General features: G+C 25.4%; 1 protein-coding gene across 3 annotated transcripts in view; it reads right to left on the reverse strand.

The window, feature by feature from the left end:
• Nucleotides 1–16,541, reverse strand: part of LOC107441765 (sushi, von Willebrand factor type A, EGF and pentraxin domain-containing protein 1) — a 411,941-nt gene extending 395,400 nt beyond the window's left edge. For 2 of the 3 annotated variants that reach the window (XM_071179755.1, XM_071179756.1), the window contains exon 1: nt 16,262–16,527. In XM_071179755.1, coding sequence (XP_071035856.1) covers nt 16,262–16,337 — 76 coding nt within the window. In that variant the 5' untranslated portion in view covers nt 16,338–16,527. Of the gene's footprint in view, nt 1–16,261 lie in introns of all 3 variants that reach the window. The other variant, XM_016055134.4, reaches the window with a different exon arrangement.
• Between the last annotated feature and the right edge of the window lie 9,042 nt (nt 16,542–25,583).

Below are 25,583 nucleotides of genomic sequence, written 5' to 3' on the forward strand. Positions count from 1 at the left end.
GAATAAACTTACTAAGCAGATCTTATATTTTAAAAACATTTAATAAAGAAAATCAGTTTTTCGTTTATAACCGCCATAATATATCTGTGCACCGCTTGCGTATTTTAATAAAAAAAATTAATACAATTATATTTATGAAATAATAACAGATATTTCAAAAAATAGTTACAGTATACATTTTATAAAAATAATAAGAAGAATATGCTGTTTAAAAACAAGAAATAATTTTACACAGGAACAACGACATTCCTTTATTAAAGAGGAAAACATGCTGAAACTTGACATATTGTTTATAAAATATGCAATGGTAACACTTTGCTTAAATGTTCTCAAACAGCTTTTACATTTATCAAAATCCAAGAAAATTAAATAATACAAAAAAAAACTTAATTTCAGTCACTTTTAATTTAAATGAAGTATTAATATTTTCAGTTAAAGGCGCATTATACTAACTGTTCATATTATTTTTCAATCCGTCAAATATTAAACTCATACGTTACTTTTAAGGAAACAAGTGATTCATGTAGTGGAAATTTGTTTAAATATTTCTATTAATTAATACAACATTCAATTAAGAATAAAAATAAATGTAATCAAGGATACATATTAATATATAAATATTAAAAAAAAGATTTGAAAAGGGTTAGCTTAACTTCAACGTGAAGATTTATTTTTTCTATCGTGTATTTGAGACCAGTATTTCAAAATAACAAATAAATTTAGTAATTATCATTTTTAGTATATCTTTGTAACCTCCTTGATAAAATAAAAATAAAAAATCTGCATTAACTGGTAAACATTAAAGCCCTGGATTAAAGGATCATAAATTACCAATCTTCACTGTTCAAAATTTCTCAGAAAAAATGGTTAAGTAATAATTTTATCATAGCTATTCCATAGTCAAACAAAACAGTTCTAGTTCTATAAAAAATTTCTATTTTTTTGATGATTCTCCCAGAATTAAATTATTATTTTTTACTTTAGCGATAATAACACAATGTCAGAAAATCTTTTCTTGAATATAACTAAATGAATTTAAAAAAAAGAGATCATTTAATTTTTAACTTATTAAAATTTTTTAAATTATTAAATCTTTTATTCATTTAACTATTTTCTTTCCTTTCTTAGCTTTTTTTTATAATTTTTTTCAAGGTAATTGTAATATTATGAATTATATACTTTACAACTTCATCGTTCGGTGCTTATAAAAATTCATTAAAACTTTTTTCGAAATTTTATTTCGTTTTAATTTTGTATACGCAATCTTTTAAAATTCCTTCATGTATTAAAGGGCTTTCTAACATAAACATATGTTATATGTGTTGATAAAAATTACAAATAACCAATTCATGAAATTTACCTATCATTCAAAGAATAAAATTTTTCATGTACTTAACAATTAGAAGCAAATTGCTTTGCTAATTAAAAACAATTAAAACTAATTTAATATCAACAATTCAATTCTTTAAGGCTAATAGCTACCATAATACAAATTACAAAAAATAACTCATTCCACAACTTATCTAAATTTCATTCAAATTAAATTTAATAAACTTATTCAAGTAAAAGATATCCTGTATTTCATTAACTTAAATTTAAAATAAACTTTAAAATAAACATTTCCAAGCTACACTTATAAAGTTTTCAAAAGTTAACCTAAAAGACCGTATAAAAAGAGCTCATTCATAAAAAATCCAAATAAATTTCATGCATACCAGAAAACTCCATTGAGAGGTATTAGTTATCTTCTTAAAATAAGTTAATAAAAATAAATAGATTTGGGAATAAATTAATCAAAAGATGTTCTCGGGTTTTCTTGTCTCAATAAATACTTGAATGAATGCATTCCTAGAATCCAAGTTTTTAAGTTGAAAAATTTATTAAAGTCTTTACGTAAAACTTGTTGAGGAATAGATTAAATAAATTAAAATTGATAAAAAGTAAACTCATTTTTTGTAGTAATTAAATAAATTACTTTTTTCTTTAAATTCAAGAATAGTTTTTGAAAAAAACATGAAGAGGACATGTTTGCAATTAGTAAATGAAATCTAACCAATTAAATTGACCTTGCTCTCAGTTTAACTATTTTCCGATTTGGCTATAAAAACATTATACAAGACTGGCTATAAAAACATTAGTGCCACTAATTATTTTCCAGAATTAAAATATATTAATTTTGGAAATAGGTATAAATTGAAATAAAAAAGTAAGTTTTGTATTAAAATTGATAGAGAAAATGTACTTATTCGCGTAGGAAAACCATTGTTGATGTTGTAATTGTCCATTAAGGCAAGGAGAGAGATTGTTCTTGCTTTCCAGTGGCGTCCTCTATGGCCAAGAATTCAACTTTTGCCACACCCATACGTCCCACCCGTTTATAGAGAGAACCCATTCACACATCCATTCATTCATCCACATATCGTAATTTTAACCTGAACCCGAGAACGACCAATCTCCAATTCCGTACACCCAATTGTATAATTTGTTATGGGAACATGGAGGAATTTGTGATCAGACATATTTAACGTGCACCAGTCACCATTTACTACACTGGGAGTCTTCGGACGGTTGGATTTGAAGCCTTGCCAACCAGGAAAAAGATTAAAGTCACTTTATTATATTTCACGCCTATGATGTTCAATTAATTTTAGTAATAGTTACCAATGGGTTTATATTAATTCATGTTTTAATAGGTACTAAATGCATATACTAATATTAGTTTCCAGACCACTGAAAGGCACAAATACAGGAGAAAAGTGTTAATAATATTGTATTTTTTTATTATCAGCAATTGACCTCAAGCAATAGCATTCTGTAAAATGAATCCTTATTAAATTTTTATTTTGATGAGATGAACTTCTAAAAACATGTTTTGCTTAATTTAATAACGTGAAACCCCCGGAAAGGGCAGAAAATAATAATGAATAACAAAATTGAACTTCTTTCAAATGAAATTGAATTGATTTACTTTTTTCCGACCCATCCAAAGCTAGCTATTTCTAATTTCAGGAATAATATTTTTTATTCTATTTTTTTATTATTAATTATTATTGTTTACATCAATAGACGAGGAGAAATTACAAGTTCAATTAATCAAGTGGCAATTACAAGAGAAAAATATTTTCAAGAACATTAAGAAGCATTTAAAAAATTGAGGTTTCTCCAAAAAATATTTTATTTCGGCTTTACCTATTTATGTAACATTAAATTATTTTATTACGTTTCTGAATTAAGAGACGGTCAAAAAAATATTACATCTCTAAATTAATTTACGCTACGTAGATTAGTATGCTGTGCGTTAAATATGCTAATCTTCGAATATTTAACGTATTTTTTTAAACATAGGCCGAAATCAAGTTATTCCGTTTCCAACATTATTGGTTTCTGAGGGGAAAAAATAATGAATATGTAATTAAATAACATAGAAAAACCTGTAATTTCATTGCGGCTGCTTTTAATTCTATAAGATGCGATTATAAGTTGCAGGCATTGCGGATTGCCAATAATTTAAACTCGTGGTTCGCCCTATACAAATTTCTTACTTACGTTAGATTTTCTACAGATGCATTAAGATATAATTCCACCAATAAAAAGTACTTTTAATATGCAACTGGTTTAAATTTGTATTCCTGACTGCAACGTTCTTAAGCACATAACATAAAAGAAATGATAAATTTTAGTGCTCGTGTTTCTCTAAAATAAGTTAAGAATTGTGTAATTCTTTCTCTGATTTTGGAAGATTTTTTTCTTTTTTTCAACTCATTTTTGAAAAAAATGTATTATTCTATTTGCTTGTAAGTTTTTTGTTTTTTAGAGGCATGTGCTTACTTTTTTCTTAGTCATAGTTTGGTGACTCTATAGTGGATCTCAGTCGTAGCAAATAAAAATCTTGCATCAATCTCTCTGTTATGGTAAAACGCTTTTTTTTAAAAAATTATTTCAATATTTTGCTTTGAAATAATATGAAAAAACTTAGTCAGACTATTATTTGCTGCAGAGACAGACACTCATAAAAACAGATTATTGATTTTTAATTTATTTTCCATGTGTTTTTGCTATCAAAACTAAATAATTATTTAGAATTACTTTCTGCTGTAACACGTAAGAAAAGAGCTTAAGAAGATTGTGGTTCAATTGAAGTACGATACAAATTAAAAAATGTTCAGTCAACTTAAGTAAAATATTTAAAACCAACAGTGAGAAGAAAAAAAAGTACGATCAAAACTACCAGAATTCGGTAAAATTTAACACATTTCTAATTCTATGGGAACAACATAAGGCTCGGTAATTTTTACTAAATTATTTTGGCAATGATTTTGGTAAAATTAAATATAAAATATTATTTTATAATAAGTGAAAACGTTTGATAAGTGTGGTAAAATGAGCATGGCGCACAAACCATTTATTCGGTAAAATTTATTTTTAAGTTTTATATATTTACTGAATGTGTGGTAATAAGAACTATACTTTTGAAAATCTAAATTTCCGCTAAACCGTTACCACCTGAACGGAAAACTTAACAATTGAAAGGTTTAAATACCATATACTTTGATTTTATTTACCTGAATTAAAACTTTTTTTTTAAGTCAGAAATGTCATTACCATGCAATATGGCAATTTTCCAAGAATTTTTTTCTCCTTGAACTTTCAATAATCGCTTTATTTCAGTTTATAACTCTGCATAACTTTTTCCAGCATTTCTTTTATTAATGCATTTTTAATCATACTTTGAGAGTTTTAAACTAATAGACACTACGCATAAGATAAATAATAATGAGTGTAAAAATAGCTTTCAGATAAATCCTGGTGAAAATTATGAAATACAGATAACACTTGCAACTGAAACAGTATAACGATTACCAGTACATGAATAAAGAATCTTTGGTATCGGATTTATTTTCTTTTTTTTTCCTGTGATTGATCTGTTTCTGGTGTCTCTAGAGATCGTTCTTATAGATTACGGGATAGTTTTTATTGTTCATATCGTTTATTAAGCTTTGCTTCTGTTATATAATTTCAGTTGTCTCTCTGAATTTATGTCATAGTTCGTAAAAGCATCTAACATAGCCTCATGAGAATATCACATACGATCGATTGCACTTATTGATAAACACCTTATATAATATAATGCCTAAATGCATTTCATCAATATATATACCGAGAAAAAGCGTGGTTAAAACTAACAGATTATAGTAAAATTTACTGCATTTCTGGCTCTGAAGCGCTATGATAACGATTATCATAAAATTAACAATAAAATCTGGTTTTATAGTATGTGATGAAATTTGGTAAATGAGTTAAAATTTGGTTATTTTATGATGATACTTTAGAGTACGACATAAATACCATTCATTCGATTAAGTTTACTTTCCAATTTTGCATTTTTTACTAAATATGTTGTAATAAGAAATATAATTTTGAGAACTAGAACTTTCTGCAAACAATTACCATATGTATAAAAAAAATTACCAAATGAGTGGCTTACATAGAATGTATATTTTAATTTTACTAACCAGAATCATAGTATTTTTTAACTACAAAAGTCATTACCCTACAATTCGGTAGTATTACCAGAATTCTCTTTTCTCCATGAAGGTTTTCAGTAGTTCCTGTAATGAACTATATTTTTGGGCCTTTTTGAAAGCACAATGCACAGTGAAATCTCAAAAATACGCAATTGCTACTTTGAACAAGCTATTTTTGTAGACTCTGTTAAAATTTTTATATGCTCATGTCATACGAGCTCCCCGTCATGTGTTTCAAGAACTGTTGAAACTTATTTTTCACAGCAACGTTCGGAGAGAGGCATATTCCGAACAAATTTTCTTTTAACTTCGAGAATAGGATTAGGAGACCAAGTTCAGACAATAGAGTGGATATTGATGCTTCATTAAAACGTTTGGATGACAGCGATTGTTTCACGAATGAAAATACTGCCCCGATGAAAAGATGAAATATGAAGTTAATCGCTCTCTAAAGGATATGACCCGAAGCTAATATGGTACAAGTAAGACAAAACTCTCACAGTATCAACAAAAATGGATCAAGGAAGCAGAAGTTAAATAGGAAAAAACCGGAAAATATCTTCTATGTAAATTGTATATAATATTTCGGTAAATTGTATATATATTTGAGTATTTTAAGAAAAGAAAAAAAAATTACTTTAGGAAACATCTTTGTGGATTGAATGCATAATCCACATTTTATTGTCCCTTATTTAAAGTCAATATTAAAGATAACTTAATACATGTCGAATTAAAAAATTGAAGGCAAATATGTTATATTTGTTAATTTATAACGTTGTTGGTGTAATTTAATGAATATATAAATTATTATTTTGATTTTGTAAAAGACGTATTTCATATATTTTTGCATTTTTTATGTTTATACCCATATGCATTGTTTTGTTTACCCATTTTTAAATGTCATAAATTTTTTCGAAATTTTTCCAAACTATTTACTTTTTTTTGAGCAAGCCTAATTTAAAACTAGTATTTTATTCCTTTACTATGCATGAAAGTTGCCTGAATCCTGCCTCTCTCAAACCTTACCACCTTTGATTTCTTAAAAAGCATTCTGTATCTGGTGATCCATGCAGTAGAATCAAGTTGTTGTGTACTTGCCTTAAGCTATTATTAAATTAATCAGTTTTACAAATTTCACCTGTTTTCAATGTAATTCTTGAATATCCTGTGTAAAAATATAGTACAACAAAAGTAAGTTACTGATTTTCATATAGATCATATAATTGTTAAGCAACTAATTCTGTAATGTTCTATTTGCTTCGTTGAGGCTTGGAATAACTTGGAATTATTTGAGGCTTGGAATAACTCTTTGTTTAAAATGTAACTTAGTTGACTAAACCGTAAATTATGTGTAGTCCTAAATCGTATCTGTACGATTTGGGGAAAAACATATTTACTTAATGCGTTGAGTTTCGGGCAATTTAAATTGTACTTTCTGGACTAACTTTCTCAGTACCAAATTTCTCATCTCTTTAGTAAGACTTATTATAAGACACCAAATGAGAACTCTATTTAAAAGGATTTAACTGTTCTGTGGTGTCAATTTTACATTAAAATGACAGAAACGATAAATGAATGAGGGAACCTTTCTGAAAGCCAAGAACCTCAATAGAAAAATAACTAAACTATTTCAATAAATTTAACGAGATTTAATATCCTTATGATAAAATTTATTTTTCTGAGGAAAAAGGGATGAAAATCATCTAAGTAATGAGGTATCTTTTTAGTCAAGCAATGATCTACTATATGATTTGCTGAACTAATTTGCCCCCGTACCTTCTATGTTAAAGATTTCAATCGTACCAATTTCCCATTTCTAAACTTTATGAAAAGGAAAGGCTTTAGATTCCAAAAAGATTCAATCATTACAAGGAGCCCTAATAAAGTCACGTTTTAATACTTTAGCACGTATTTTATAAGCTTAAAATATTGTTACCAAATGTACTTGTACAAAAAATTTAATATGCTATTCAATAAATGTTTTGTATTATTCATGGTCTACAATGTAAAAAACTTCTGGATCAAATTAAGATATAAAGTACCAGTAGTTTGATTACATTATCTGTGAAATCCAATTTACCTTAAAATTCATTTTCACCTTAAAGTAACATGCCGTAAATTCTACAGTAATATTTATTTAATTAAAGTGTTACAGTTATTTTATGGTAAATATTACTGTAAAAATTACGGTATATCAAAGTTTTTGTTTCCATAAAAATGTAAAAAGTACCGTCACCCTAATTTTCAATAATATGATCAGGAATTTTTTTACAGTATATTGATTTTTTCAATCATAATTACTCAGTATTTTTTATGTCGGTAAAATTTAGCTAGCAGGTGCTATAAATTAAAGAACTGGTTTCTTAAATCGAACCAATTGCAAAACTTGAAAAATTTATTAATTATCAGTTCTTCATGTGCAAATATTATTAATAAAATCTAATATAACCAGCTGAATAAGTGTAATTTATTAAAATTATGTTAAATGTATGTGTCATTGATTTGTAACAGATCAAAATTATTATGTGAAAAGTGGTACAATTTAGACAACTTTCCCATATATCTTCCTTTGTTTTATTTATTTTTAACTTTTTTTTTCTCCTTTGATACATAAAGATCAAAACGCGCATGAGATTTATTGTTAATTTGATTAAAAAATTAAATTCCTTTATAATAGTCGTTTTTTGTCATTCCAAAAGTAAATTTAGATTTTGAAATGAAATTTCTCAATTATAAGTTAAAGTTAAAGAAAAGCAGTTGAAAAGAGAATGCACCAAAAAATAATAAAGCAAAAACCGAAGTAGAATGCAACCTGAATAAGAAAAAAAGGATATCTTTTAACCGAAAAACCTTTCCTTTTTTCTCTTTTGTACTGTATCATTAAGATAGAATGCGATTTTCACTTTTGACATTTTTATCCATGACGAAATAAATTCAGAACAGAAATATTGTAGGAGTAAATTTAGTTTTGTCATTTACATACATAATATTTCAAATTATAAAAAAAGAAACGGTCTCCGTTTCAAATAAGAAAGAAATGGCGGAAATTTTTTGCCATTTTTATTGTAGTCATTAAGGTAAAGTGATTCGATTTTCACTCGCTTTTCACTTCATTTCATTTTCAAGTCTCCAGACGAGAGAAAAGATATTATTAATGATCTCCTTCTTTGAGTTTCTATTTCTTTTGTCTTTCCTGAGACTTCAAAACCACGAGGGAGGAGATAAATTTGAAAAGAACTAAATTTTTCGAAAAGTGACCATTCGCGGAAATTAAACTTCGAGAAATAGAAAGAAATGACGTCGACATCTAGATTGGGTTATCAGTAAATGAACCTTTTTTGAAACTAACGTCAACTCTTGTTTATGTCAAATTGACAAGTTTCAGGGTAGAGATTTTGGAGAAAACAATTTAGTTAAGATAGGTTTTCGTCCTTGCAATAAAGTCCTTCACAAATAATCAAATAGAAAGAAATCGGTCAATACCTTTGAGTGAAATTGTTATAATATCGACATTAATAATTCAAAAGCTGTAAACTGATTTATTACTTTTTAAACTAACTTCTATGCATTCGAATCTAAGGAATAAATTTCAAGTTCAATTTGTGTTTAGAACAACATTACATTTTTAAAAATGCGAAAGAAACATTATTGATATAAACAATTTATTTTTGATTCAATATTTTAGGTTTTGTGGCAATTTATTCACATGCAACAACAAATAAATAATAATATATCTGTTAACTCTTTCTTTTATGAGTTATTTTGAGATTAAAACAAGTACATAGCCCAAATTAACAAGTGAATGAATAAAAACAAACCTTGTAATCGCGCGTAAAATCGTTACTTTAAAAGCAGGTTAATTTTTAAAGCAGTAGTAATGTTATTTTATTATTCCAATTAATACGTAAGAGTACTTTATTTTATACTACATGCTTTAAAAATAAATAAAAATAAATCTTCAAAATAAAATATATAAAAATAAATAAATGAAATATATTTTTCTGTTGTTTATGTAGTTTTTTCAAAATATCTTTCTCTCAAATTTGTATAATTTCTTCAAGTTTGACGTTTTGCTTAAAGATGTTTTATCGATCGCACAGCCGTAGTGTCGAAAATTGAAAATTCACTTTTTCACTGTTCAAAAATTTAAGAAGAATGATATCTTGTTTCTAGATTGAAAGTTTTTTAACATTAAAATCCCCTCTCTATCTTAAAACCTTGTTTCATATAATCTTATTTCAAAATAGCAACGTAAATTTGTCAATTCTATGTTTTCTATCATTATGTCACTTTTTTACTGCCATTCTTTCTGCCTATTGCACTTATAAATATTGCGTATTTATTTCTTATGTCATTTTTTTAATGCCAATCTTTCTGTCTTTTGAACTTATAAATATTGCGCAGTTATTTTTCCTTATGCAAAGAGTCTTTTCTAAAAGTCAGTTATGATTCGAAATTTACCTCATTTATGTATAAAATGTGAATAAAAAAAAGACAGCTGATAGTTAAGTTTGATTGAAAATAGGGTGAATTTCGCTGTAAAAAATTCTTTTTTGCCGCGCGCTCGTGCGAAACATGTTACAGAACAAAAAGTCCATGTAATTTTTATAGTGAAAATTATTGTAAATTACTGAATCGCACTAATTAAATAAATATTACTGTAAAAATTGCAATATAATATTTTACGGTAAAAATAGATTTTACGGTAAAATGGATTTTATGGATGATGCACCCAAATTCCAGATGCTTTGCACCGAAATTCGATCCGGAATTTTTTACAGTGTAATATATATTTTATACAGTGTATTACAGGGGTGTCAAACTCAAAAGCTAACTTGGGCCAAACAAACAATGCTTAACTTTAGGTGGGCCGCAAAAAAAAATAAATCAATGCTCATAGAAATAAATATTTTTATTTTGAATACTACATTGTAATAAACATACATAAAATTAAATTATTGTTTGATACTTGACATCTCTTCTCTGCTACTATCTTTCCTATTTCGGGAGAAATTTTATTGGCCGAGACTACTTACAAAATTGACCCAACCATTGAGCGTTATTAATACAGTTTCTGACAGGAGATTTATTTCCATTCATAACAGAAAATAATTGCTTGCACTGATAAGTACTTCCAAACATGGAAGTAATTTCATATGCGAATTTTCGAGTATTTTCAAACCTTGCCGGTACATATTTGTGAAATTCAGGCACACACACTTCAATGAATTTTGCTTTCAAATTTGAGTCGCACTGAATCTCTATCACTTCCATTTGCATATTACTGGGTACTGAGTCTATATTTATTGAGAAAATCGAAGAAAACAAACAAAATGTGTCTTCCAAAGAATTAAAATGTTTAAACCTTGTTTCAAATTCTGCTTTGATTTGAAATTTTTTCTGCATATTTTTGATACGATGCAGTATCCCTGGAACGGCAGGTGCCGCAAACCAATTAGAATTTTACATTTTCGCGCATACAATTTAAAATGATCCGTATAGTTTATAAAAAAAGTATATTTTAATTTCATAAGCTAGTTTCCTTTCTAATTCACATTTCTATTTTATTTTTACTTTGCGTCGGATATATTGACTGTGCCGCAAAAATTTTCATCTCGGGCCGCGAGTTTGACACCCCTGGTGTAATATATAAGAACAAATAGATAGTTTACTTTGTTAGTATGTTTCATTCTCGTTTAGTTCCTTTTTTTAGCAATTAGATTTTTTTTCTTCACAATTCTTGCGATTTATCATAGTTTCATTTCATTTTAAAGTGGTTTTGAATTATATAATTCCTTATAACAGCTCCAAGAGGAAGCATTAAATTAAATTCTGCATTAAAGAAATTCAGTGACACTAAGAGAATCATTAAAAATTGCAAAGTTGTTGTAACGTAACTCTCTTATTACCCATTGTTCTATTTAATACATAACCTTTCATTGTAAAAAAATATCAGATGAAATTACGGAAAAAGTACTGGAAACCTGAGTACAGCATCGGTAAAATCAATTTTACCTTAAAATAAAATTTACTGAAAACCCCATTTTTATCGCGGAATTTAATACCGTAATTTTTCAGAAATATTTGTTTAATTACAGTAAGTATATTTGTTTAATTACAGTTTAATTACAGTAAGTAAATGATTTCATAGTAAGAATTACTGTAAAAGTACGATACATCAGATGTTTTGTTCCGTAAAATTTACGGTAAGTGGATTTTACGATTAAAAGTGCTGAGTGTCGCTACTTTTAAGTGTAATTTTATCTGGAATTTAAAAAATATACAGTTATAATTTTAAAAAAGATAAAGATAAAAAAATCAAAATTTTAATTAATGTATTGCTTAAAATATATTGATTCATATATTTATTAAAACTACTTCGTACATGAACAGTCTGTAACGCTTTTAACTGCGATTTACTTGTTGTACTGTTTTAATTTGTAGCGTAAAAATTTTTATTGTTTCATAAAATAACATCCTTTAAAAGCAATACTTAAACCACGATTTGCTTATTAGGAAATTAGAGAGTATAATGAAAGGAATGGCGAAAATAAAAAGAAATTTGTCCCATTGTTTAAAAATCCCAACACTCCAATCAAACTAAAAATGGAATATGGAATAAAAGCAATCCATGAAATATGTCACGGCTTACAACAACGACACACAGTGAGAAAAAGATTAAAAATAAAGTTGACTTTGCACCAATTTAACGTCTTTCCATAACAAATATTAACATTATTATTGCCTAAGAACTATTTCCTGACTTTATCCTCATTATATTTTTTATCTACTTACCGAATTGCTAAATCATCGAAGCCCATTAAACCAGTAATTTTATGTTTCTTTAAATTTTCTGTTAAAAGGAAATTGAATTGAAATTGTTGAATGAAATAGTTTTTCTACCAATTCTCTTCATATTATTCTATTCAATATACGAATTGAAATTAATTTTATAAGCTACAAAAATTAAAACCAAATTAAAATTTTAAAATTAAAATTCTAAAATATTAAAATTAAAATTTTAATGTTTTAGAGTTTCTTATATCCTACTCAGATTTCTCGAATCCTATTGGTGGTTTGATAAAAATATTTATTGATCCATTTGAAATCCATTTTATTTTTTTTCCAAAAGTAATCTTTGGACTTAAGTAAGAGCAAGGATTGCTATTTTTTAAAATTATATTCGAATAGTTTTAAATAAACAAACAAGAGCTTAACTGAAATTAAACGTCATGAATTTCAACGATTAATAGTTAATGCAGACCAAAATTTACTTGAAATTTAATCAAAATTTTGTCGAGAAAAAAGTATGCATACTGAGAGTTAAAAATTATTATTTAAGCAAGGAAAAAAGGAAAACGTAGTCAAAATCTGTCAAATCCCAATAAAAGAAACCTGTTGTATAGGGCAAAAAATAAGTTCCACTCTGGATAACTTTTGATCTACTGATCGAATATTCAATTTCTAGGACTCAATTTTAATGGTTCAAGTGACTTCAAATGTGTTAACTTTAGTGCAGATGATATTGCAAGTTATGAAATCAGATACAAAAGCATAATTTTTCTGAATAAATATATCGAGGGCGATTTGAATTTGTAACCCTTTTTTCGTCTGATTTGAATTTGTGAGCCCCAAAATATAGGAGGTAGCCGAAAACTGGGAAATATGGCCCCAATATTTTGCTCAGAACAGTTGTCCAAAACTTGCGAATCAACCAAATAGGTCAAATAGTTCCTAGAAAATCTTTTTTTTTAAAATAAACGATTTTTCTTAAAAGAACTGTTAAACCGATTCCGTTTTTAAAATTCTGTATTTTGGCGAGTAAAATTACTTTCTTTAAAATGAAAAAAAGAAATCATAATCAAAATTTTTTCGACTATTATTAATTAAAATTACAAAAATAAAAAATATTTACCAGATGTCATTTTTTGCGTAGAATTATCTTTCGATAAACAATTTTTATAATTTGGTGAATTATGTTTCATTTCACTTAAAAAGTCACTTCAATTCAATTAATTATGCTACGGAAAAATATGCAAAAATTAAAATTAACTTTAAGTGGTTCAAACTTTAAACCGCTGTGGAGATCAATTGGAATCACATTTCCCAGATTGTGTCTAACCCCTATATTTTGGGAAAAATAAGAAATCCGAAGCCATCAGAAAAAAGGTACAAAAAGGGTTATTCTGAGAAAGTACGTTTTTATGTCTGATTTTGTGACTTAAAATATCGTATGTACTAATTAAGTAGCTTATTTGAAGTCACCTTCACGAGCCATTGAGATTGAATCTTAGAATGTGAAGATCCAATCATAGGATCAAAGGTTATTCAAAGTTGTTTATTTTTTTCTATTTTATTTTCTTTGTGCTTAGTACAAAGAGCCTAACTCTTAACATCGCGGGGGAAGCAGGTAGAAGGTGAAAGGCGTTTATTTGAAACACCTTAAAGTTTCAGCATTTAATTAGAAATTACTATACATTCACCTTCCTTTATTGCGATTAATGAAATTTCAATATAATATAATATAATATAATGTAATATAGTATAATATAATATGATATAATATAATATAATATAATATAATATAATATAATATAATATAATGTTATAATACAGCTTATAATATAACTGTATATTAAAACGATTGAATCCAATAAACTGAGAAAGTAATCTTTCCAAAATTGAATTTCTGGAAGGATTTACATACTGAAACAACTCTATATATTTCGGACAAAAACTGAACCTGGTTGATAATCAAATAATATTTTATATAATATATCGTTTTATGATTTGCTTTCAATTCACTGAAAAGAGTTGTTGTTTCGCCTTTATTATTTCATTTTAGAACTCCTGGACTGAAAAATATAAATACTATGAGTAACTTCCCCCCAAAAAAACTATTTATCATAATAAACTTGTTTCTTTTATGAGTTTTAGAAAATGAAAGAAAATAAGTATAAATAAACAGTTTGCACCTTGAAGCAAATAAATTTAGAACGGTTTCAATAAATTTTATCATTTACAACTCAGTTCAAAAAGGATTTTAATACAAAATCTATTCATTTTGACAAACATAACACTTGTTTTTTTATATTTCTGCATAATTTTTAAATCTATATTTTTTAAAAACTACTGTCTCTATAGCAATTTTTAAAAAAATATGGTTTAAAATTAACATGACGTCACGTTTAGCTTAATGTATTCCATATTACTGAGCAAGTTCTCTTGCATAAAAGTCAGAAGAAAAAAAATTTTAAAAATTAATTTCTTGTTGTAAAAGGGAAATTTGAAGATATTAATAAAATAAGATAAAATTTATCCATTTCATTTCTTCCCAGATAACAGTTAGATTTAAGAAATTTCATTTTACGTGCATTCATATGGAAGATACCTAATATATTAGTCATTAAATTTAGGCATTTTCCAGCCTAAAATAATAAATTGGGAAAGGAATTTGGTTTATTTTGATCTGATTGTTAAGATATTTGTTTCTAAAAATGCAGATTCAGTTAAGAGATAATTTAATAAACCACTTGATTTTCTTCAACTATAAGTTGCTTAGATAATTATTTTCTGCGCAGTCTTCATTTTGTATGAATACACGCCACTTTTAAAAAAAAGTCACTCGTCATAATGTAGAAAGAAAAGGGAAAGATTGTAGCTAAGGAACACTCTTTAACGTAATATGAAATTAAATTAGCAGTATTTTTATTTGAAGTAAAATAGGATTAGTTCAGGATTAGTAAAATAGGATATAGGATTAGTATTTGAAGTAAAATAGGATTAGTTTTTTCTTTCATAAATATTTTACACAAAAAAGTACTTAGATACAAAAAAAATGAATACTATTGGATGGACACTTAAATCAAACAATCAAGCTTGAATACAAAAAGTTATTTGTTTTTATCACACTTATATATATTTCTAGAATCCTCGTCAAGTATCAAAGAGAGAAAAAAAATATTCACATAAAAAGTCGCTTTACATTAGGAAAAAATCGAAACGTTATCGAAGTTATTCCTATTAATGATAATCGAACTGAAAACATCAAAACCAGTTTTGTTATCTGATGACACTTTGATTTCAATCTCCTGCCTGTTTTTTTTTCTTCAGAAATCAAGCAGGTTCTCAGTTGTGATTCGTCTATTTCAGTTGTGATTCGTTAGATCTCGAAAAGATCTTTGTCTTTATCCTCGCTTAAATATTAATTCTTAACTTTCAATTTTTTATTTTACTTAAGTGTTGGTTTTATAATTATGTATTGTTGGCTGTCGTTACGGAATAATACGCGAATTTTTTTTTTTTTTGCGAAAAAATAATGAGGTATTTCTCTCTGTCTCCTCTCTAGATTTTTAATTCAGGAATCAAACAGGTTTTGAAATTCCCCCTACTGTTTTTTTTGTGATTCGTTTTTCCAAAAGATTTTCTCCCTTGAATACAAATTCCTAACTTCCAATTTGTTTTTTTTATTTCATTGTTCGTTCTATAATTATATATTATTGATGGTCACTCCAAAATACAACTCAAATTTTATCGCGACAAATTATTTTTCCTTCTAAATACATTTTAGAAAGGAATATAAATTTGTTTTAATTTGAAAATCATAAACATAGCTTCTCATTTATGATAAGGAATTAAATTCAGGTAATCATTTCGATAATAATTATTGATTCTTCCATTTTCCAATCTGTACTGCACAAATATAATATTTCTTAAAAATTGCAAAAGTTCCCTACCTGTTAAAGCTCCAAATTCAACTTGTAGCAGAAGTACAAAAAGTATCTTAAGTATCGATGTGCGGCATCCAACCATTAGAGAACATTTAATTTAACAGCAAGATTTTGAATAACTCCTTCCACCTTACAACTCTCAAAATATAGGAACGCCAACTTCCACAAAATTTCGGAAACGGGGCAATTTGAAATAATTCTGATGGAACAGGAAGGAACTGAACAACTCAGCACAGCTAACCGTAACGAGCACGAGTTACTCGCAGAATGAAACGGAACCAAAAGCGCTGTTGATTCTCATCCCACTCATTGATGGTCCCGCGCATAGTGCGTGCGCATTCTGGCCCCCTAAGCAACTTTAAATTTGTTTTTCCTTTTCCTCTTGCCCGATTTAGAATTCGGAGCAATATATGTTTCATTTTTTTTCATAGTCGTATTCACAAAAATAATGTTTTCAAAAAATTTTATTTCTTGCTGAATAAAATATAAATCTCCTATATAACTTTATAGATATGGGCAGGGAATCTATTTCAGGAACTACTTAGATAGAAAACTGTTTTTATTACCCATTTATTCAATCAATTTATGCCCATTTACTCAACCTACTTTTGTATTAAACTTTCATACTGAAGCGAATTCGGAAAAGTAATTCAATTCCAAATAGTAAAAACAAATTACTGATGAAAAACAAAATTTCCTTTAAAAAATAAAGTTTCAAATTATTAAAAGTTAAAATGATTAATACAACGTAAAATAAATAAATTAATTAACCCAGAAAACTTGATCAACAAAAATACAATTGCTGTTGTTTTAATTATTGTTTTTATTTAGTATTACATATTATAATAATAAAAACTTAAAAGTCCCTAGGAAATTTTCGGTAATACGTCAGTTGGTAGCTTAAAAATTTGCTTAAATAATCAAATAAAAAATGTAAAACATAAATAACTAAATTGACAAAAAAGTATTTTTAAATTGGCAGAATTCGTCACAAAAATTAGCTAATTCTATGTTTAGAAGCTTGAAAGTTAGATATTTCATTTTGTAACGAAATAAAATTGTATTTTCTTTTACTTTAAAAGGACGATATGTCTTTAGATAGGAGTGATTTGCAAAATAAAAAACAGTTGTAAGATAAAAAAAAACACAAAAAGTATAACGATAGCACTATTACTTTTAAAAGTATATATATTCAGAATATGACATTATATAATTAGAAATGACATTATATATTTAGAAAGTGACATTTCTATATCAAACTCTTTCCTCGTCTCTTAATACTGGTTCCACAAATTCCACAGTAACATCTTTTGATCTACATGCAAACAGTCATTTTTTCCACAAAAATGCCCTTTTCAAAACTATTTGGAAAATACTATTTCTTACCTTTTAAGCGCTTTCAGCGGTATTCTAAAATCTCTTTTTAGCAGCAAATCATTTAACTATCAAGTACATTATTTTATGTTCTGATTATTTTGTAGGAATACTTTTTTATCGATATATATATATATATATATATATCGATTTAAAAACTGTAGCGTCGATCTTTTAAATTTATGATAAGAAGATTAAAATAGCCCGAACAGATAAAATGTATTCTTTTCTGTCTACTATCTCCCATTTAAATAAAAAAAAATGTCTGGAACCTTTATCGGAAAAAAGAATAGCAATAAGCAATTAAAACTTTGGGGTAAGATTAAAGTATTTTAAGAATTTAAAATAAAANATATATATATATATATATATATATATATGAAACAATTATTATGAAACATATGAAACAACAATTTGAAAAATATATTTTTGCAAAGCATTTTTTCGAGTAAATCTAATTTTCTGCGAGATGCTTGCAATTTTTCCCATTATACTTGTTAAAAAGAATTAAGTAATTTATTTTCTAGCATGAGTTAGCTTTGAGACATTGTCTTAAGTCCAATATAATGTAAAGACAAAATTTCAGCCCTTTTTTTCTAATCTAACTTCTCTAAGCTAACTCTCTAAATTTCTTTAAATTGTAGGTGACAAAGAGTTTTGTTTTAAGCCTCAAAACCACATAATTCAACAAAGGCAAAATAAAAATTATCAAAAAGAAACAATGTAAAGAAAAAGAAAAAGAATTATCCATAATCAAAATAATACGTATTGTGATCTTTATTAATAATGAATTTGTTTTTCTTTTTTTTCCTCATTGCTTGAAACTGGTGTGAGAAATTTATTTTGTATCAGTCAAATTGTAATTAATTTTGTTGTGCACATTCTAATCGAATTTAATTTTCCCGTAAGCCTTAATTAACCATGATTTCAGAGAGAACATTTTCATTTTAGGGTTAGATTTTTTAATTAGAAACCTGATTAGTAAATAAAGAACAAAAAAATAATGAGTTAAAAATTTACTAGTTTTAGAAAGCTGTGAATATAAAGTAAGAATATAATAGAAGTATATATATAATATAAGAATATAAGAAATATAAGTTGTGAATAAATGCCATTTTCTATTTCTCATGTAAACAAATAATCTATTATTATGTAAGAATTTATCGGTAAAAAGCAAACAGTGAAATGAAATTCCAAAATTATTCCAATCAATTTGTTGCTGGTTAGAATGTAAATGATATATGGTAAATATTTTCAAGATTTATAATTTCCATCGTAAGACTTTGCATTACGCGCTTAAACCATATTGTTGCAAATAAAGTATTTTAAAGCATTTAAAGATAGTAATTCACCTAATTGTTCACGAATATTGTCTTACATACCAAACCTACAACAAGTTCTTTGCTTTTGAAATTAGAAATAAATAATAACGTCTATGCTTTGAATCCTCTTACGAAATTAGATTCAGATTTATTTGACATTTCTTTATTTCCAAAATTGAAAATAAGTTTTTAAAATGTATTATTTTATGATATTTTGATTTTAAACTAAGTTTTAATACGGTCTTTGAGTGTAATTCTAAAAATTGAAAAAGTATACGCACTTGGAAATTTGAAATAGGAGGCAAGAGTCGAAGCATACATGGAAACAATACTTTTGTAAGAAGTAAAATTTCTTGTTCTCAGAGAGTGAAATAATATGAAAATAGAAATTAGAACTAAAGGGCCCAAAATTACGCTCCCAATCCTAAACTATTAGGGCTATATTTTCGAGATAGCGACAAAGGAAAATTAAAAATAAATAAGAGATATCGTATTTGAGTTGTTTGTCTTCATTTTTATTCAAAATAAATTGTTTTATTGAAATAAAACAATTGAAGACAAACAATTACTTATTTTAATTAATTTTAGCTATTTTCCTTAAAAAATTTACTTCAATCTTGAACTGTAATATCATTTGAATTTGCTGCAACCTTAACAATGAGATAAATTGAATCAATTCCCCGCTGAAATTGTCCCAGTAGTAAAATAAAGTTTAAGATTGCTTCATTTTTACTATGCACAAAATAAAATAGCTCCAACCTGAATAACTTTTGGTCTGATGATTGGATATTCGCGTTCTAAGACTCAATCTTAAAGGTTTAAGGGGTTAATCTCGAATATGTTATTTAATTAGTGCAGACGATATTTTAAGTTGCGAAATCAGACTCAAAAACGTACTTTCTCTAATTTAACATATCTTTTTTCCAACGGATTCGGATTTCTAAACTCTAATATTTCGGGGTAGCCATCTGGGAAACATGATCCTAATAATTTGGTCAGGAGAGCGATCCTAAATTTGGTGCAAATGTTAGTTTTATTTTTTGCATACTTCGCCATATTTCGAGTACTTTTTTATTGTTTTTTATTGAAAAATTTTTGCACACAATTTTAAATTTCATTTATCCAAATAGAATTCAATACAAATAATAAATTTAATTAAACATTTATAATTTCCTATTATTTTACTTCGTAATAATATAATTCATACTATATTTAATAATATTCGAAAAACTTTTAAATTGTAAGGTATACATTTTTTTAGTTCATTTTAAAGAATACAATTTTAAATGGCAAAATACAAAATATGAATGAAATCAGTTGAATTGTTAGCGAAAAATCAAATTTCAAATCGCATTTTTAAAACTCAATTTCTGAAGAACTATTCGATCGATTTTGCTCGAACTTTGTATTATGCCATATAAAAAACGTTTCTTTAAAATGATGTGAAATATTGTATAACTGACAATTCCAATTTTTTTACTGTTACTAAATTAAATAATAAAAAATGAAACACATGTGCTAAAAGTTATATATTTTTTGGCGGAATTATCTCCTACTAAGCAAATTTTATAATTGCATGCAAAACATTTTAATTTTCTTATGCATTTTTCGAGATATGACGAAATATGCAAAAAGAAAAATTTACATTAAAGGGTCCAAACTTTGGACCGCTCTAATGACCGAACTATTTTGTCCATATTTCCCAGACTGCTGCTATCCTCTATATTTTGGGAGTCAAAAATCTACATTCTTAGACGAAAAGATATGTTTGTTCAGAGAAACTATGATTTTGAGTCTGATTTCATAACTTAAAATCTCTTCTGCATTATTAATTATCATGCTTGAAGTTACCCTCTCAAAAAATTAAGATTGAGTCCTAGAAAGGGAAGATCATTTGGATCAAAAGTTATTCAATGTGGACCGTTTTATATTTTGCTCACTGTACAAATATAAGATTCAAATTGACGCAATAACAATGGTTCATTGCTCTTCAAAACTTATAACAGTGTTTATTATAGTTATGTAAATAAAAATGTATTTATATTAAAAATGATGAATTCTCTCATACTAAGCTGTTCTAAATTAGGACTAATACAAATTAATAAAACGCATATATTTTATTCCAATTTTTTTTTATACCGAAGACATCTGCTCCAAAAGTTGATGCTTTGCCCCTGTTCTATTCTAATAAATTATAAAAACATAAAATTCAACTTTGGAATTCAGGGAGAATTAAACCTTTAATTTCTTTTTCAGAAGTTTATTTTTGAATGCATTTTATAGATATCTCCCGCTATTAAATTATCTCTTTATATAATTTAATTGGCATCTAAAGTAATAAAGACTAACAAGGATTTAATTGAATTCAGATCTGCTTAGGAATAAATAAAAATCTTGCTTTTATTAAACTAACTAGAAAACTTTTTGAGAATTTATCATCATCAAAGTTTCCTGAAAAAAAAATACTTATTTCAATCGAAAGCGTGAATAGAAAAACTAAATTAATGACTTAAATTTAGCGTTTATATTAATACATTTCCATACTTAATAAACTACCAAAACTATTTCAATGCAATGCTCGCTAAATTGTCTGTGGAATTTTCTATTCATATAGTGATTGCGTTTATGAATAAACTATCTGATTTACATAACTTTATATGGCTGATTATTCATAAATATTTATATATATATATATATATATATATATATATATATATATATATATATATATATATATATATATATATATATATATATATATATATATATATATATATATATATATATATATATATATATATATATATATATATATATATATATATATATATATATATATATATATATATATATATATATATATATATATATATATATATATATATATATATATATATATATATATATATATATATATATATATATATATATATATATATATATATATATATATATATATATATATATATATATATATATATATATATATATATATATATATATATATATATATATATATATATATATATATATATATATATATATATATATATATATATATATATATATATATATATATATATATATATATATATATATATATATATATATATATATATATATATATATATATATATATATATATATATATATATATATATATATATATATATATATATATATATATATATATATATATATATATATATATATATATATATATATATATATATATATATATATATATATATATATATATATATATATATATATATATATATATATATATATATATATATATATATATATATATATATATATATATATATATATATATATATATATATATATATATATATATATATATATATATATATATATATATATATATATATATATATATATATATATATATATATATATATATATATATATATATATATATATATATATATATATATATATATATATATATATATATATATATATATATATATATATATATATATATATATATATATATATATATATATATATATATATATATATATATATATATATATATATATATATATATATATATATATATATATATATATATATATATATATATATATATATATATATATATATATATATATATATATATATATATATATATATATATATATATATATATATATATATATATATATATATATATATATATATATATATATATATATATATATATATATATATATATATATATATATATATATATATATATATATATATATATATATATATATATATATATATATATATATATATATATATATATATATATATATATATATATATATATATATATATATATATATATATATATATATATATATATATATATATATATATATATATATATATATATATATATATATATATATATATATATATATATATATATATATATATATATATATATATATATATATATATATATATATATATATATATATATATATATATATATATATATATATATATATATATATATATATATATATATATATATATATATATATATATATATATATATATATATATATATATATATATATATATATATATATATATATATATATATATATATATATATATATATATATATATATATATATATATATATATATATATATATATATATATATATATATATATATATATATATATATATATATATATATATATATATATATATATATATATATATATATATATATATATATATATATATATATATATATATATATATATATATATATATATNCAAAATCTTGGCTGATTTCAATGTGCTGTTGGATGTTGTCCGCCATTGCTTCTGTGGTTAACGTCACGTTGTAATCCAACTGCAGTTGAGTTGGACGGCAATTGTAGTTCAAGATGAGCGTTCGATGACGTATACTATCAAACTCACAAATGGACCAATCAGAGGTAAGCGCCGATTTCCAGCTGACGGCGTCCTGTCCTAAGAAACCAGGCCTTCAGACCCGATCTCCAGTAACCGCACATGTCAAAGAACGCCATTTGCTGCCTACTTAGGGAGAGAAAAAAACACTGAAATTTTTTTTTATTCACAAAGAAAAATAAATATCTTCCTAAACGGAAAAAAAAAATCTGGTAAAATTAACGTGATGTATAGTAATGACATTCCTGATAAAAAGAAACAATTCTGGTTAATAAAACCGAAATGTACGGTATTTAAACCAATTATTTGGTTATTTTTCTGTTGGTGTGTAACGGTTTACCGGTAATTCTGTTTATAATTCTTTTTTCAAAATGATAGTTCTATTACCGTACATTTAGTTTAAAAAACAAAACTGAAAAATAAATTTAATTGAATTTATGCTAAGGTATCATGATATAATTACCAAACTTTACCACATATACAACCTAACAGCATGGTATTGAAACCATATTGCCTGTTTTTTTTTATTTTACAAAAGCGCATCGATAAAAATTAGCAAACTTGTGTTCCCAAAATTGTTATGATGTTCCCAAAAAGACGGAAACATAGTAAATTTTACCATTTTCTGGTAGTTTCAACCATGCTATTTTTCGCAATGTTTTTAATAAAGAGAACTAATTTTTACAAATATAATTCTTTCAGTATTTATTTCTGCGCATCAATTCTTTGAACTCTATTGTGTTGAGGAAAAAGTTATTGCCATTTAAATAATAATAGAGTGTTCCGAAATAAGAACATATTATAAACAACGTTAGAATTTTTTAATATGAGGAAATCTTATGCACATAAGTGTATGTTCCCTCAAAGAAAATGCAAAAACACTCTTTTTGGAATCTGCCGAATCACTAGAGAGGAAGGCGAGATAAAAACATGCAAAACAATTGGATTACCTGATGAAACTTGAAGGTATTTCCAAGATTTACTTTTCAACTTCTGCCTGTTTCTCCAAGCAACTAAACGTGTTTTTATATTTTTTAGTCTTGGATTTCTCAGAAATAATTTGAGATAGTTGGCTTCTTTTTCTATCATCTCAGTTTTCAAATCAGGAAGTTTGCAAATCTACATTTCTTATTTAGATTTGCACATTTCCTTTTTGACAAGGATTCCAAAAATATATATTAAGTCCGGTGATTACTGTATACCTTGTAATATACTTGTAAAAAATTTAAAGGAGAAATCTTATCAGCGTTTTTAAATAAACTGTCAAATTAATGTACATCTTCACGATTTAATTTACCTCACCATTTCCTTGAATACAATGTTGCAGGGAAAAACTGCTCAATATTCTTAAAAATTGAAACAGTGTAAGCATATATCCGGGATAAAATATTAATGTATTCAAATATCTTTTCTTGTTGAATGATTCAAGCATGTTAGAGAATGGTATTAGGTGATTTCATCACCACACAAATTACATATATATTAAGCGTGGTCTATGCAAAACACCTTGTACACTTAATACTATTTATTCAAAAATGCATCTGTTTAATAAAAACCTATCATCAGAGTTCATTAAATGTATTGTCAAGTAAATTCACGTCTCCAAGATTTAATTTTCTTTTTCATTTCATTGAACCCAATTTTGCAGGAGAAAAAAAAACTGCTCCCAATTCCTTAAAAGCGAAACGGTGTAAGCATACATTCGGGATAAAATATTAATGTATTCAAATATCTTTCCGTGTTGAAGGATTCAAGTGTGTTAGAGAATGGTATTAGGTGATTTCAGCACCCACACACTATCATGACGAGATCGTATGAAATGTGATCAGTTGGAAAAGGTGGCGAGCGATCCTTAATAATCCCCCTTCTCATGCATGGGGATCCTGAATTGATTAGATTCACGACTGAACCTGACATGTTCTAATATTCATGGAATTTCAAAAAAAAGGAAGATGAAATTAGAAAATTCTCGCTTTTCTTTCACGCATCCAGTCATTCTGTAAATGCGAATAAAGGCTGTTGTAAATAAAAAAAGGAAAAAAAGATTTGACTTCTAAAGAACTGGAAATATATTTTGATGCCTTCTAAAACAGCTTTCGAGACGATGGCGTGTTTAAATCACATGATGTATTACACTCACTTTATGGTAATGAAATATATATATATATATATATATTTTAAC

This window comes from Parasteatoda tepidariorum, chromosome 4, assembly GCF_043381705.1.
Source record: "Parasteatoda tepidariorum isolate YZ-2023 chromosome 4, CAS_Ptep_4.0, whole genome shotgun sequence".
NCBI classification, from domain to species: Eukaryota; Metazoa; Arthropoda; class Arachnida; order Araneae; family Theridiidae; genus Parasteatoda; species Parasteatoda tepidariorum.